At 42.6% G+C, this 14,995-nt stretch overlaps 1 protein-coding gene across 2 annotated transcripts in view; it reads left to right on the forward strand.

Annotated features, from left to right (window-relative positions):
* Positions 1 to 14,995, forward strand: part of GNPAT (glyceronephosphate O-acyltransferase) — a 920,813-nt gene that overhangs the window by 671,555 nt on the left and 234,263 nt on the right. For both annotated transcript variants that reach the window (XM_086927130.1, XM_086927131.1), the window contains exon 11: positions 6,650 to 6,729. In XM_086927130.1, the coding sequence (XP_086783256.1) occupies positions 6,650 to 6,729 (80 nt within the window). The remainder of the gene's footprint in view (positions 1 to 6,649; positions 6,730 to 14,995) is intronic.

The following is a 14,995-nucleotide window of genomic DNA, read 5'->3' on the forward strand; positions in this document are numbered from 1 at the left end:
TTCCCAAACAGTGAGGTAAGAGATAACATGATATTTGCATCATCCATGATTCTATATGTAAATAATCTAACTAACAAGAGCCCGTGTAACTATGGGGTAGATTTATCAACATACCCTTTTGCGATTTCTAAATAGCGATTTTTAAGGAATCGCTATTTAGAAATCGCAAAATGGGATGTATGTAGAAAATCGCTATTTTTTAGCGATTTCTTAATCTTCCTTATTTGCGTATTCGCAATTAAGGAATAATTTCCCATTCATTCCTATGGGCCAGGAGGCCAACAGGAATGATTGTGAAAAAATTCTCAATTTGCTATTCGCAATTTGCGAATCGCAAATTGAGAATAATTTCAAGGGTGCAGGGGTGTCTCAAGGACACCCTGCTGCACCCCTGAAATGTACATGTTTGTGCATATGCCGCACATACATGCCCTATGGGCATGTATGTGCGTCACATGCCACCTTCACAAATGCCAAATTGTGCATTCTTAAAAGAATTTGCAAATTACCACCAACTACAAGTTGGTGGTAATGTGCGATTTCTTAAACTAAATTCGAAATTCCAAAATGCTACATACATAGCATTTAAGGAATCGCAAAATTCCGATTCCTTAAATGCTTAAGCAAAATAAGGAATCGCACATTTTTGCGATTCCTTATTTTGCGAATTTTTGTTACATGCCAAAACATGCAAAAAGACCGTTTGCGATTCGCAAACGCCGGAATTCTGCGAATTCCGGCCTTTGCGAATCGCAAACGGCTTGATGCATCTAGCCCTATGTCCTTTCCTCCCTTGGTCACTCAATGAAGAACCCGGCTGGGTCCTCACTTGAGTCCTTTAATTTCCTTTCACCACATTGGGTCACACCACTCACACTTTAGCTCCGCCATAAGACATCAGGTAAATGCCTCTTAGTATGACCCTATCTAGTTTCTCGCATATGTGCCACTAAAATGGGCCTAATGCCACTATTATTATTCTTATTTTTCATAGATGTCCCCATACTTACAGTCCTGAAGAGACCCCCATACATAGTGGGTCGAAACGCCGTCGGCAACCTTACAGATCAGACCTAACTACAGCCAGTGTAACCACACACTTAGGCTGTCGATAAATGAATGAATTGAATGGTCGATTTCTGTTTTCATGGAAACCACATATTGCACATTGTAAATAGTCACAAATGTTCTTTGTTTTCATGTTTCACTTGGGGGCACAACGCACATAGTGTAGCGCTATTTGAATGTAAGAAATTGTTTTATACTTTTGAACTGTTTATATATTAAATCATCAAAGATAAAAACTTTGTAGATTGTCCCTTCTGCCCTCTGTTGTTAATAGGGTCTTTACAAAACCTATTGCCATTGTGCTTACCTATTATCATAACTGTGTATGTATTAGCCACTAGAACCACTGTTTCTTTATATAAACCCAATACCCTGGTTCCTATTGAGTAGGGTTCCCCTGTCCTCAGTTGTATCACTGAAATGCAGGCACTTCTAAACCAATTTGGTGTGCCTATCACTGCTATGCTGGCACTCTGTCGGCACTTGTTCACAGATATTGGTGGGCCTGTCACCGATCAGGCAATATAGACTCTCCACACAACTGTACCATCTGTGCCTGTCCTATAATAAACACAAACAAACACCTTTTAACGATGGTCACCAATTTCGCTATGTAGCAGTACTAATGCTCGTTTTATAATGGCAGAGCTGCCAAGGAAGTCAGTTTAGGCTTCACCCACCCCGAATCGTGAAGTGTTATGCCCTCTAGTTACACACTCTTCTGAACTGCCGAGCAAATCAGTTTAGGCTTTGATTGCCTCAAATTGTGAAGAGCATAACATACACTCTAGTCATAAGCTCTGCTTAAAATGGCCGCCACTTCTCTGCCATCTTATTGTCCTCGTATTCTAGTTGTGATCTGCTACCTTGTGCATATCTTACTTCCTTTTCCCAATCCGCCAAATCACCTTTAATCGCTGGCCCTTCATCAGTCACCACTGCACCCAGATGTACAATATGCCACCACCTAGATTGATGACAGTGTTAACCTTTTGGTGACAGTAGGTACCAGGCAGCTTACTCTGGGAGGCAGCAAAGGTTTAGTATATGTCTTTGGCGAGTGTTGGGGTGTTAGTTCTTCGGGTTCGTTCAAATCGTCACCAAATGTGGTATTCAATCAAGCTCATGGACACTGGTTCAAACTCAAGAACGAGTTTATTCTTAACACCTCAGCCAGTCCGCATCACAGGACCAACTGACAAACTTCCCTTCCCATTCTAGAACTTCTCATCATTACAAAACCTGCTTGTGACATGTCACGCATATTCACAAGGCCCCCACAACCATGACAGAAAATCTACTGAGGTCTAGTATGATGATAACTGACGGTGAGTCGATGTGAAGGGCGAGAAGCAAATCATGATGGGCTTCCAGTAATTCTTGTTCTGTCATGTCAATGGAAAGAACTTGACTGTTAACAGTCTTGTAGCTGTTTTGCCAACTTTTATTTGATGTATGAACTCTGGCACATGAGGTAATGTGCTAGGTTTCCTGTTAGGTGATGTGAAATGGTTATCAGAAGACTGTTTAGTTCTGAGGAATTACATTGTTTTTTTTTTTTTTGTTTGTTTGGTTTATTAAGGGGATCGGAGCGGTATAGCGGTTGATGCTACAATCCAAATGTTGAAGCGTTTGTAGCCTGTTACAACTTGATAGGAGTACGATCTTGGCTATTATTTGTCTATTTCATTGACAACTTTGAGGTGTAGATTGTTGCAAAAGGCTAGAGATAATATCTGTGAGTTTAAAACTTATTAGCTCACAGAGAGATTTTTCATAGTTCAGGTGGGCTGTTCTCTACATTTGTACTCTGTTAAGTGCAGTAATACAACTTTTGTCAAATAATTACTTTTTAGTAGCTTATATTTTGCATGTGACAAAGTAGTTTCATTTCTGGACGTTCTGTGTTCTGCCAAGTCTTCAAATCACCTTCTCATAGTTTTATTATTTTTTAGCTGCATCTTTCCCTAGTAAGCACTAGAAGATTAATTGTTGTTTTTAGGTGAATTTTAAGTGATGAAGAGGGTTAATGCCCTTCTGGTTCCAGATTTGAAATTGCCAACAGAGCATTTTGGCATAATGAGTTTTGTCTGATGTTTAATTGAATGGGGAAAGTGCTAGCCTGATTGGAAGTAAGCATAGATAAGAAGTGAAATGCCTTCAATAACCACCCCTTGACCTAATACTGGTCTCTCTTTGCACTGTATTGTAGTGATATTTAATGGACTCCCTTGTGTTAATTCTAATTTCAAACGGTGAAGTCATGGATACCCCAAAATCTGGACCTGAGTATCAATGGAGTTATATTTGATCTGCGTACAAGCTAAGAGTCTAACGGCGATTCGATAATGGGATTTTTAATTTACATCTGCAGCAGTTCTTGGATTTCTTTTCTCCGTCTACAGATGGGGTAGATTACCACACTTGGACCCTAGTGGGTCCATATTTAAGCTACTTAATAGACATATTTGATGTTACCAGACAGAAAATATAGATGTTGCCACAAGGCATGAGCAAACTCATATTGATATGTCAGAAAATATTTCTTTTGATAGCCCAGAGGTCTATTAATTAACCTTTGCTCCCTCAAAGCAGCCTGTGATTGATGTAATCACCATCCCCAGTTGGCTATTGTAAACCCACCATCATCAGTTCAGTGCGCTTTGGTGTTGATTTTTAGATTTATATTGTTTTATTGGGGATAGAATAACTATATACAATCTAGACTTCTTCAGTTTTACAGAGACTCTGAGCACGTAACAAGGCAAAATACACGATTTAATTAATTATGCTCAGAGGTGTTAACTTCAGGATAAACTCTGATTAGGTGGGAGCCTGTAGGAGAATCAGAAAGTGAGGACACCCTGGAAAGAGCCAGTGCCAGAACTGCACAGTCCATAAATATTAGGAACCACCCTCCATTGAAGCCCCTTATAAAACCATATTGCCATCTATTGGGCCCCCAACAATGCTATGTCAAACTATGGGTTATCAAAAAAATTGGCTTTGTAAGTCGAAGATGATCAGTTGTCACCCTATTTCAGAGCCTCCATAAACACTTTGGCTTCCATCTCTTGAGTGAATTTTTTATTTATATGGAGCAAACAAAGTCATATTTGGTGTCCCACCAAGACTTGTATGTTGCAATTCATGAGTTCTTTTCTGGCCTCCAATAGGGCCAATAGAGTCAAACTTTCTAAGCTAAAGTCAGAAAAAAGAAACGAGCAGTGACTCTAGAACTCACTTCAAGTCTTGTCATAGTTGCCTTCCAAACATTTAGCTCTGTTCCAAAAACTCCTTTGCCAGACCAGCTTGAGGCCTTGTTGGGTAATCTTTTGGCTCAGTTGATCTCTACCTGGTTACTTTGGTCTTCTGGGTACACAAATTCAGTCTGGAGTTTTTATTTCATGAACTGAGTCTTCCTCGTTGATTGAGAAGAGGACACCAAGTGCTATCAGTGAGTCCATCAAAGCCCTCAGCCCCATCCTAGGGCCCTTGCCAGCCAAGACTGCCCCTGCTTTAATCCTTTGTAAATATATAGTGAATGAAAGTCTTGGGCTGAAATAACTCAATTTTCTTCCATCTCCTCTACCTCATTTGATTGTTTGTGAACCCCAGCCAACTCTTCCCCATGTGGGAGTTGTGTGTCAAATGTTTGCCCTGCCACCCAGGCTCTCAGTTTTCGGGGTCTTTCCCTGTCACATACCACATCCTCTCACTTGTCACAGTGTCAAAGCTTCACTCTAGGCCCTGTTTGTGTGGGCACAAGGTCCTCCTTGCCTGAACAGTTTTGAGAGCTGGAGTGCATGCCAGCGACATCAACTTTCTAAAAACATAGGGTTGTGAAATATCCAAATGCTACTTCAAGATCTATGAGTGCTTCTTGTTTAATGCAGGAGCAGTAGTGTGAGGTCCAATAGTGCAGGTTGGATCATAGTAGGACTAAACTGTGGATTGTAGGCTATTATCCTGACATTTGCCCTTGAATTTGGATTCCTCCGTGTGGGAAAATACTGCACTTTGTTTTTTTAGCACACAGTCCGTCCGGTATATCTGGCAGATATTCAATCGGGAGATACTGTAATATTCAAGCTTGTAACAAGAGACGACGGTGCTTTACCCCCATTTCTTAATATAGCATTTGGAATGAGAAGGTAGTACTACATCTTGTCAATACTACACCACACCTGTGTCCACAGGGTACAATATTACCTCCTCACATTCTTGGGACTCCTAGTGTGCTCGAGTTTTGCTGATATTTTCTGAAATACTTGTAAAATTTAGTTTACAAACAAAGCATGTGTTTTTCTTAATGGGTGTGTTATAAAATATTGAAATATTGACATACTGCAGCTTTATCCTTTGATACTCATCCACCCCCATCAAGGGTGTCAAGTTACAAAATGCCTTCACTTTTGAGTGGGAGAACAATTAAGTAGAAAATTGGGTTAAACGATTTGTCAGCCGTTGGCCAGAGAAAAGTGTCCCGCGTTTGACAGTTTGTCTTTGAAAACACATTAAATATTGCAAGAAAAGCATGCAAAGGCCTCTGTTGTTAATTTGAAAGAATAAAAATCATTTAAAGGTATTTGGTGGTGCTGTAACACCTTTCACACCTCTACTTCCAGCACAACTGTTCTCGACCCCAATAGGACCATGGTCTGTATAGTTCCCTCGCTGAAGGACTCCAATCCAGAGTGCTCCACAGTCACAGTTAAGCACAGCCCGCCCATCAACTGCGATCTGTGCCTTCACAGCTTCGCAATACAACTGCTGCAGCAAATTCAGCATGCGTTGTACATCATCAAGAAGATTGATCCCACCCTAGGTAGTTCCGCTGGGATCGAGTCATAATTCATTCTATCTATCTATCTATCTATCTATCTATCTATCTATCTATCTATCTATCTATCTATCTATCTATCTATCTATCTATCTATCTATCTATCTATCTATCTATCTATCTATCTATCTATCTATCTATCTATCTATCTATCTATCTATCTATCTCTCTATCTATCTCTCTATCTCTCTATCTCTCTATTTATCTCCTCTGGAGCCTCACAAAGGTGGAAGAGTGTAGCTAGATTACTCTGCAATTATATTCTCCAGAGATAGCTGCTGCACTCAGTTAAGAGGCCTTTGCACAGCCCATCCGATTCTGCATCACAGTGTCTGCCTGAAGCCCTCCTTCGTAATCTACAATGGGAGATCGGTGATGAAGCTTCAGGAAGATGTAGCCATCTTCTTGCTTGACAATCTCCACTCTCTGGTATGGATCTGTAAAGGCGATGGGCTACATGCTGTGTTATACCAAAGAAGACGAAGATACACAGAACTTGGGAAAATGTAGAAATGCATTTTCAAGAGTTTTCAAGGATGCAGTGCTAATTTCTTTTATGCAAAGCTGAACTATTGTCTTGTCTACCGTGGGATTTTCTGAAATCACTCTCCCTCTATTAACTTATGGTGGGCATTAATAGATTTAGAGTCCTAAAATTGATGCAGATTCTCGGTTCTTGTGCATCTGTGATACGAATACTGGAATATTTAATAACCATATACATTCGTTTCTTTCTAGAGACTATCTACAGCTCTTTCAGCTTTCTCCGGGACCTTTTATCAAACGAGTTCATCTTTTTCCCAGAAAGTGCTCTGAAGGTAATGTTCTGTACTTTGGGATGTAACTAGAATATCAGGTGAATAGTTGCCTGACTGTGTTTAAATGAGTGACAGAGTGAGCGTAAACAATAATATGAACAAAGAACTGAAACAAAGGGAAATAAGAATGAAAACTATAGATGTGATAGGATAGAGAAAATGTCATTAGCAAATATTTAATTGTATGGCGACTATTACTATGAAAAAATGAATCAAAATTGTGAAGGCACGTTTTTGTGTTTCGCCATTGATGTCGGCATTCAGAACAACTTCAGTTTCTTTTGCGAAACTGTTTGTGCTCTTGAGTATGTCAACACTTTGTGTGAAACTGTATATAACAGAAGCATATTTAAAGTAGGTCTGGGTGTGGAATTCCAGTCCGCTTGCTGAGTTTTCCCCACTCTGCGTAGCACGTGGAGTTCCGAAAACCTCTGTTCGGCTTAGCAGAGTGGAGTTTTTTTCTCGCTCACCAACGTTAAGTTGGTGAACGTGAGCGAGGAAGATCTTACTCCAGACCACCTTGCTGCGAGATTTCTCAACATGGGCTGTCACGGATGGTGGTTACCGCTTTCATTGAGAAACCTTTCATTTGCGTTGCGGAAGCTGCAGCTCTAGTAGAACATCCACTCGAGCGGCAGAAAGAAGCAGCGCCCTTTTGCACTGTCCAAGGTGCCATTCGCGCTGGACAAACACCTGGCACGAAAAATCAGGGCTAACAGCTCGACCTAACCCACTCTACTTACTGTGGAACTCTGCGTAGCGCAGATGAGTTTTTTGCTCAATTCGCGAAATCTGCATAGATGAACTCCGCCCAGGCCTACTTTAAAGCTTGTTGAAGCATCTTTTATTTATTGTGGTGTCCACATTCTCATATCAAATGTTAAATGGCATGTGTATACTTTTATCTATTGGACCACATTTTTGCCAGTTTACTTATGTGTTAAAAAACAGTTGTGGAAGCTGAGGTATCTTCTTGACCTTCACCACTTCAATCTTGGTTCACATTCCTTCCTACCTCATATAAGTACTATTGCTGTTCTTCCTGATTTGTAACGTTTGTGAGTTGTAAGTACTTTTAAATTCGGACCTTTCCATAGGCTAAATAGGGATGCTTGTGACACAGGGGACTACTTGTGAAGTTCTTAATTCATCATAAAAAATTCCTCATTAAGTCAAGAGCCTTGTTTGTTTGCAACCTGCAGGTCGCAAATTCAAATTCTGGCTGGGAATATCATCCTTTCTTTTCTCTGAGGTCAATAAATTGAGCTCCATTAAGTTAATTTGAAGGAAAACCTGTAATTACTGCAGGTCTCATCTCATGTCTTCGAAACTGCCGTTCTGCCTGCTTTGTCCTGGAATTCACTATGGTGTCAGATAGTTTTTCACACAGGAGAACATAGTCTTTCCCACAGCTTTCTGGAAAGCAGCCACAGAGAGAACAAGCATTTGCAATGCAATCGGTCTCGCATTTGTGAGCATTAGAGATATTGGTGTTCCGAAATGTGCACACTATGTTTTACTGTGGCTTGATTATTGGAAGAAAGCATTTCAGAAAATAATTCAGGGTAAGGTGGTATGCGTGCTGTGTATTAGCTGTGTATAAGCTTTGAGAACGTATCCGCTGTATTCAGTTATTTTTTAACCCCTTCCCACCATTATTTTCCATTTCACATGACCTATCGATGTGGAGAGAATACAGACTACTCACACTGCCATTTGAAATGCACGCGCTGTAAAAGAAAGCGAAAGTAGACAAACTAGCAATTTGCTGCACTGCCCATTGGAACATGCTTTTGAGTCAAATTGGATTCGCCATAACAAGAACAAGTTCTGGAAGACCAGACTTTTATTGTAGAACGAGGTGACATCACAGCACATCTGAGCCAATGAAATGTGGTCTCATTGTGAACACAGAAAACAACATTGGTAAGAGAAGCGAAAGGATACACCTGCCAGGGGATAACAAATACAAAGGCACCTGGTGTACACAAATTAAGAATCACCATGACACCACACGCAAACAGTCGGAAATCAGGGTAACAAACCGGTACCCTTGCCGCATTTCTTGGAAACCCTGCAGCCATTCCCGCCTACCACATGGATCAACCTATGTGTAAGCCACGACTGTCATATACTTGTCATGAGTGTGTTCAACCTTGACCTGCAAGTAGCGGCGATGCTTACGCTAACAACCACCAGGTGCATGGATGGCACAGATACCCTTCACAGGAGTAAATATCATTCCACCGGGGCTTTCAAAGTAAAGGAACAATAACAAATATACAACGTGTTTATGTTACATGTTTGTTTATTTATTATCTTACGGAGTTTTATATAGCGCAAACTTGACCCGGGGGTAACTGGTATTATAGCGCTTTACACAAGCACCAGTTGCATTACATGAGGACAAATTTGTTTTTGTTGGGCATGCGGAGATTAAGTGGCCAAATATAAGCGAGCCAATATGATCCCACAGCATACTATATCACGTGATATTGTAAATGTAAATGTAAAGGAATTTATATAGCGCAAATCACCACTGGTTTCTAAGCGCTTGCTTAGGGAACCCGTCCTGGTATTCCCCTGTGAGATAACCCCGGCAGAAATCCGCAAGGTGAAAGCCAGGCATCCAGCCGCGAGGGGCCGTTGTGGAGATTAAGCAAGCTATTGCCCAGAGTCGCAGAGTGTGAACCCATGAATCTAGTAGGCACCGGAGCGAGAATTGTCGAGTCCATGGACATTTTAGGACTCAAGACCCCGCCGAGCCGGGAATTGAACCCTGGTCCCGGGCTGACCTCTGCTTCCAGGTCTGCCTCCTCTAACCAGTGAGCCACACTTCTCCACTCTCACCTACAGGCTGGAATTGGTGTGGGATGCTTGCACTGCCACACAGCAGCTGACAAATGGCCAGTTTGCAGTTAAGAGTGGACATAGAGGGACAGGGGCGTAACGCAGGCCACTGCAGCGTAGGAGGCCCAATACTTCAAGGGCCCCTAAGCCTTTAGGGGGGGCCTTCAGGCCAAGGAATATCTGGGAAATATGGGAGGTTTGGAAACCTATCTTCACAGTCTGCGCTCGGATGCCACATAATTTCGTGTTACGTCACTGTAGAGGGAACTGCCTCCCCCTTAGCGTTTCTCAACTTACACCACAGAAAAACAGTTGTAGGATCTCTTCAGTGTCCTTAAGGACAGGTCCAACCTATGAAGCAACTACCACTGCGTGATTTGTGCTCCTGGAGGCACAATGTACGCATCACTTCCTGGCTGCATTTTCAGATTATGGACTCAGGGTCATTAAATGAGGAGGGGCACAGCAGTAACACAACCTCTTCCCTCCTAATAAACCTGACTCTTCTCGCACAAAAACAAACTGCATAGTCTGTGCTTGCTATTCCCAAGGAGACTAGATGCCAATGGCCCACACACTTTTTGAGATCGAGTCGCCGGTCTCTAATTTAGACCCTGTGAAAGAAGGTGCACAGCAAGTCCGAGGATGTGCACACACCTGCTATATGTTAAACATGCCAAGCCCGCTCTGCTCAGAGAGCCATGCCGGTACTCTTAACTGATGTGGCGGCGAGCAGCGGCTTTGCATCCTAGTAGCCTGCTGCACAACTGCGCCTGCTCCTTGAGGTGAGACTGCTCCTCTGGCCCGGGGAGGTGGCGGCGGGAGCAGCCTACCTCCCCCCCCCCCCTCTCTCTAAGTGGGTGATGCCTGTATTTATGTCACCCTGTTGACAGCATTCGCCCGTTGCTTACCGCATCCACTGGTTAGTCTACCATTTTTTTCACTCACACTACGACTTCCTCCCTTAGCAGCAAGGGCACTGGTCGCAAGCAGGGAGAGCAGCCTGTCCCGCTTCCACCCTCTGTGTCAGAGGGTGCAGCTTTCCTGGAACCGCAGTTACCGGTCTCATTTAGCTTCAGAACTGTAACCGTGCTGCCTGCAGTTACCATTTTGTGCACCTCTCAGGACACCCATGCATGTAAGATGGCCGGGTGCCTCTCGGACCTCAGACCTTGCCCTGCTCCGGTGTGTGTTTGCGGAAACTTGAGCACAAACTCCCGGTATGGTTGGGCCCCGAACCTTGCGCAGTCTAGGTGGCTGAGAGCGCGCCCCAAGTGCAACCACCATTGAGGTCCTGGTAATGGAGAGTGCTGCGAGCTCCTGCCTGCCATCGGTAAAGCAGAATGTGCATTTGTATTACAGCCGCCATGCTTCCGCTTCCGGGTAACTGAGCAGCAGTGTGAACGAGGGACTGGACAGGTCAGGCAAAAAAGAGTGCAAATCCAGTCAGCCAATGAGGGAAGACGAACATTTACAAATGCAATAGGACTCGTATTTACGCGAGCCCTATTGCATTGTAAATAAAACTGCAGTTGTACAAAAAGACAGGAACGTGAATGGATGGGGGGGGGTTGTGGTGGGCAGAGAAGTGACGAACTGCTGGAGGGAATGGGGGAGTCAGGGGAGCAGAAGGGTTTTGAAAGTAAAGGGGCTGATAGCCATGGAGGGATCAAAATGATGTAATGGCCTTGAGGAGGGGGGACTAACTTGCCGAACACCAATGAGAATGCAGTATTTACAGTTTCGGCCAATTAAAAAGATAGCCGGAAAGTGGCGGAGCTTCCCTCACTATACTGTATACAGCATCTCTCAACGAGACAGCGCATGCGCTGCCTAGTCCGAGACTTAAAAACACTTAATGGGCTAGTTAGTGGAATAAACAATTGTTTTGGGTATTGATCTATGTGGCATCTTCACATCCCATTTCCTCAGTCTGTTTTTAGCGGACATTCCACCAACTCTGTGGTAAGCTGTGAGTGCTTAAATCAGTTATTTGTAGTCTTGTTCATGCTATAGCCTTACTGTTTGCTATCAACAATAGGCAACAGGATCACCAAGTGAGTTCAGTCACTGTCATCTTAGAGTTGACCGGGCCGTGGCCAGTTCTTTCACCAAGGTTTATCATGCTTCAGTGTTATGTTAGTTGATGACTGGTAAATCCAAAGGTCAAACCTAGCTCACTTCAGGGCCCAAATCCATTTTCCCGGTCACTTGTTTAAACTTGTTTCCACGGAGCATTATCCAGTTATTGCCCCAGTCCCTGAAAGAACTCACTATGTAGCCGCATAGACTGCACACAAGAAAAAGAAAACAGTCTCTTTACCACTGCCAAGCGCTTAGAACAAAGACCCGCCCCTTAACCAAGCCTCTCAATTTCATCGAAGCACCAGTAACAAAATGAAGGGGGTCAAGAACTATAGGCTTCAGAGACCCAGTATTGTCTATTTTCGAGTTGTGCCCCAACACTCTCTGCAGAGTCATAAATTAGAGTGTCTAGACCCATATCTCCATTACTGAACCACTTGAGTGGCAAATGTTTTGATGTAGATGGTCAGAAGGAGCATCTTCCATGACCTTCCCTCCACTGGGACGCTTGCTGGATATTCGAAACAAACTTGAAGGGAACTAGCTCCTCAAAACGAACAGTACAGGAGTGAAACTTGTCGGCTTAGTGCAGCACATAAACAGGCAAGGTCAAAGTGTATCTATACACAAAGAGTATCTAGGAGTCAATAAAAAGGGAAGGAAAGGGGGGAAAGCTCAATTCATAAAAGACCCTGACATAACAGAAAAATATTGTTATGTAAGGAAACACCACGTGATCCATTATATGTAATGTGATTGAAATGCACGTAGTCAAACAGACTGGGAAAAACAAACCCAAGGGTAGGTGAAACTTTTCCCATCAGTTGTCGATCTATTCCGCCACTTTTTACATCATGTGGGTTCTCCTTACCCAGGAGTCAGTACAATCACAGTTGAGAGAAACAGAGAAGACTTAGAAGATTGTGAGAACCAAATGACCCTTGTATCAACAAGTTGGTGGTGCAGATTAAAGAATCAATGTAAGGGGACAACTGAAGTAAAGCAGTGCAAGAGTGTGAGTAGTGATAGAGTAAAATTGGATCAGGCTGAGTAGAAGTATAATTTTTAACGTTTTCTCTCAGCTCTCCAAGGCTAAAATCAAGTGAAACAAACAGATTTAGCAAAATATCTGTTCAGCAAATAATGATCGACATGTTTCTGCATAAGTGGATAAAGTGCCAATGCATTCGTCAGGACCTAGATGTTGCTACTGCTATTGAATAAGTGAAAACATATATATAAAAGGGATTATATCACCTGCATTTCAGGTTGAATACTCCACCACAATTCAGTATTTGTGGGAATAGCTGGAGACCGGGTTACCAGGGAGGCGGCATGTGGCTTGATGCGCGGAGATAAAAAGGAATTCGCTTCAAAATACAAAAAGAAGCTCTCCGTTTGAATCAGGTTAAACAAGGATGAGGAACTAAAAGACGTCCCACCTTAAGAATATTCTGAGCCTTCTGAAATTGATGTAAAGAAGGACAACCAACGCCCCGACCATTAATAACAAAGTCACAGGTCATTTGAAAGGAAGAAATTGAAAGAGAACAGTGGATAAGATTTTTCTATCCCCAGGATTTATGCTGCTACCGCACATTGAATATTGCGAATTATAATGAAGAATTCATTGTAGTCCTGAGGAAGGTGTACCATCTACTCTAAAACACCGAAACGCGTCGACATTCTTGCTACTTTTAATTATTGTTTTATGTTTTTGAACCCGAATGTAATGTGATTATGTTTTTATATACTGCTTATATGTAAAACTGTTATTAACTTCATGCTGTTATCGTAAGCTTTTAATAAATATGAATTTTAAGAAAAATATGTTTATATAATAATTTTGGGACAGACTAGGGTACATGTCACTGAGGAAAAAAGTTTTTGGTGTCTAATCTTAGTAAGCACTTCGTGCTTCAATTTAGGAACCACAGAAAGGAACAAAACCCCCCTTTTTTGTGGGAATAGCGCCTCACCTCACCTGGCTGCAGCTCAGGTAATGAGGAGCACCGCTCTCTCCGTCGGTGTCTCCCGGCGTTCCTCTGTGCTAACTGGGGAGGTCAAAGTGTAGACATTATATTAAGGAAAAGCCATTATTGCTAATGGGATCTCAAAGTGGCAGGGGATATTTTGCAGAGGCTCTGCAATTTATATTAGTTTGCATTGCCTCAAAAGCAGTGCTTAATTTGTAAAATATAAAGTGCCAGGGCTCTGACCTAGAGGCCACTGCAGCTTGCAACACCAATCGCCCTTGTCATCGCTGCCAAAACAACTACTAATCCTCACTCTCGCATGTAAATGCGACAGTTCAAATTATTCCAGGTTCCTCAAAGCTAAAGGAATGGCTTGGGAGGCAGGTATTTGCAATTTTAATATATATATTGTATTCCTTAACAAATGTTGTTCTGCTCATCTCTAAATTAGATGAGGAGCGCCACCATGTGGTAGACTGTTCTATGTATGGTGTTAAATGTTAAATGTTAAATGTCGTATACTTGTAAAGTGCACAGCTGCCCCAGCAAAGGGGCGTCCCGGCGCTGTTTACTGCTGGGGAACCCATCTTGGCTTTCCCTGTGAGATGGTCCCTCCTGGGAATCTCCAAGGTGAAGACAAGCATCCCCGGCGCTGATGGGGCCGTTAGTAGAGATTAAGCAAGCTATTGCCCAGAGTTGCTGAGTGGGACCCATGGTTAGAGTAGGCACCGAGGCGAGAATTATCGAGTCTGCTGACCATGGCCCAAGACCCTGCCGCGTCGGGAATAGAACCCTGGTCCCGGGCCGACCTCTGCTTCCGGGTCTGCCGCCTCTAACCAGTGAGCCACACCACTCCACTGTTGACAATTAGGTGCTGGTGCCGAGCACCCGAAACCAATTAAGTGCCGGTGCTTAACACCGGAAAGCCCCGGCTCAAATTAAGCACTGTTCAAAAGTAAAGAAAAATGTTAGTTTCTCACAACATGTGGTTGAAATACACTTTTAAGACTCGGGTCTGACAAGATTGTGTTCTTTAAAAAGCTTATCAAATGTTTATTGAGACGACATATGTACAAGGCTAAATCATTTGTAACTGCATAAATTATAAGCATTGAAATGACATTAAATATTACAGGACATTAAAATAAATTAGCTACAATACTTGTTATTAACATTCATATCTACTCCTTCTGAAAGATCCTAACTGACTACATATGCAGACAAGCATTCACGAGGCCAATATGTCTCTCCTTTGAGAGATTCATTGGTTTTGTCAATGTTTTTATAGCCATGTTGTATATCAGTGCTGCTGCTTTGCAGCATAGCTGAAAGTATTAACACATAAAGCGCTATGG

This window comes from Lissotriton vulgaris, chromosome 6 (assembly GCF_964263255.1).
Source record: "Lissotriton vulgaris chromosome 6, aLisVul1.2, whole genome shotgun sequence".
NCBI classification, from domain to species: Eukaryota; Metazoa; Chordata; class Amphibia; order Caudata; family Salamandridae; genus Lissotriton; species Lissotriton vulgaris.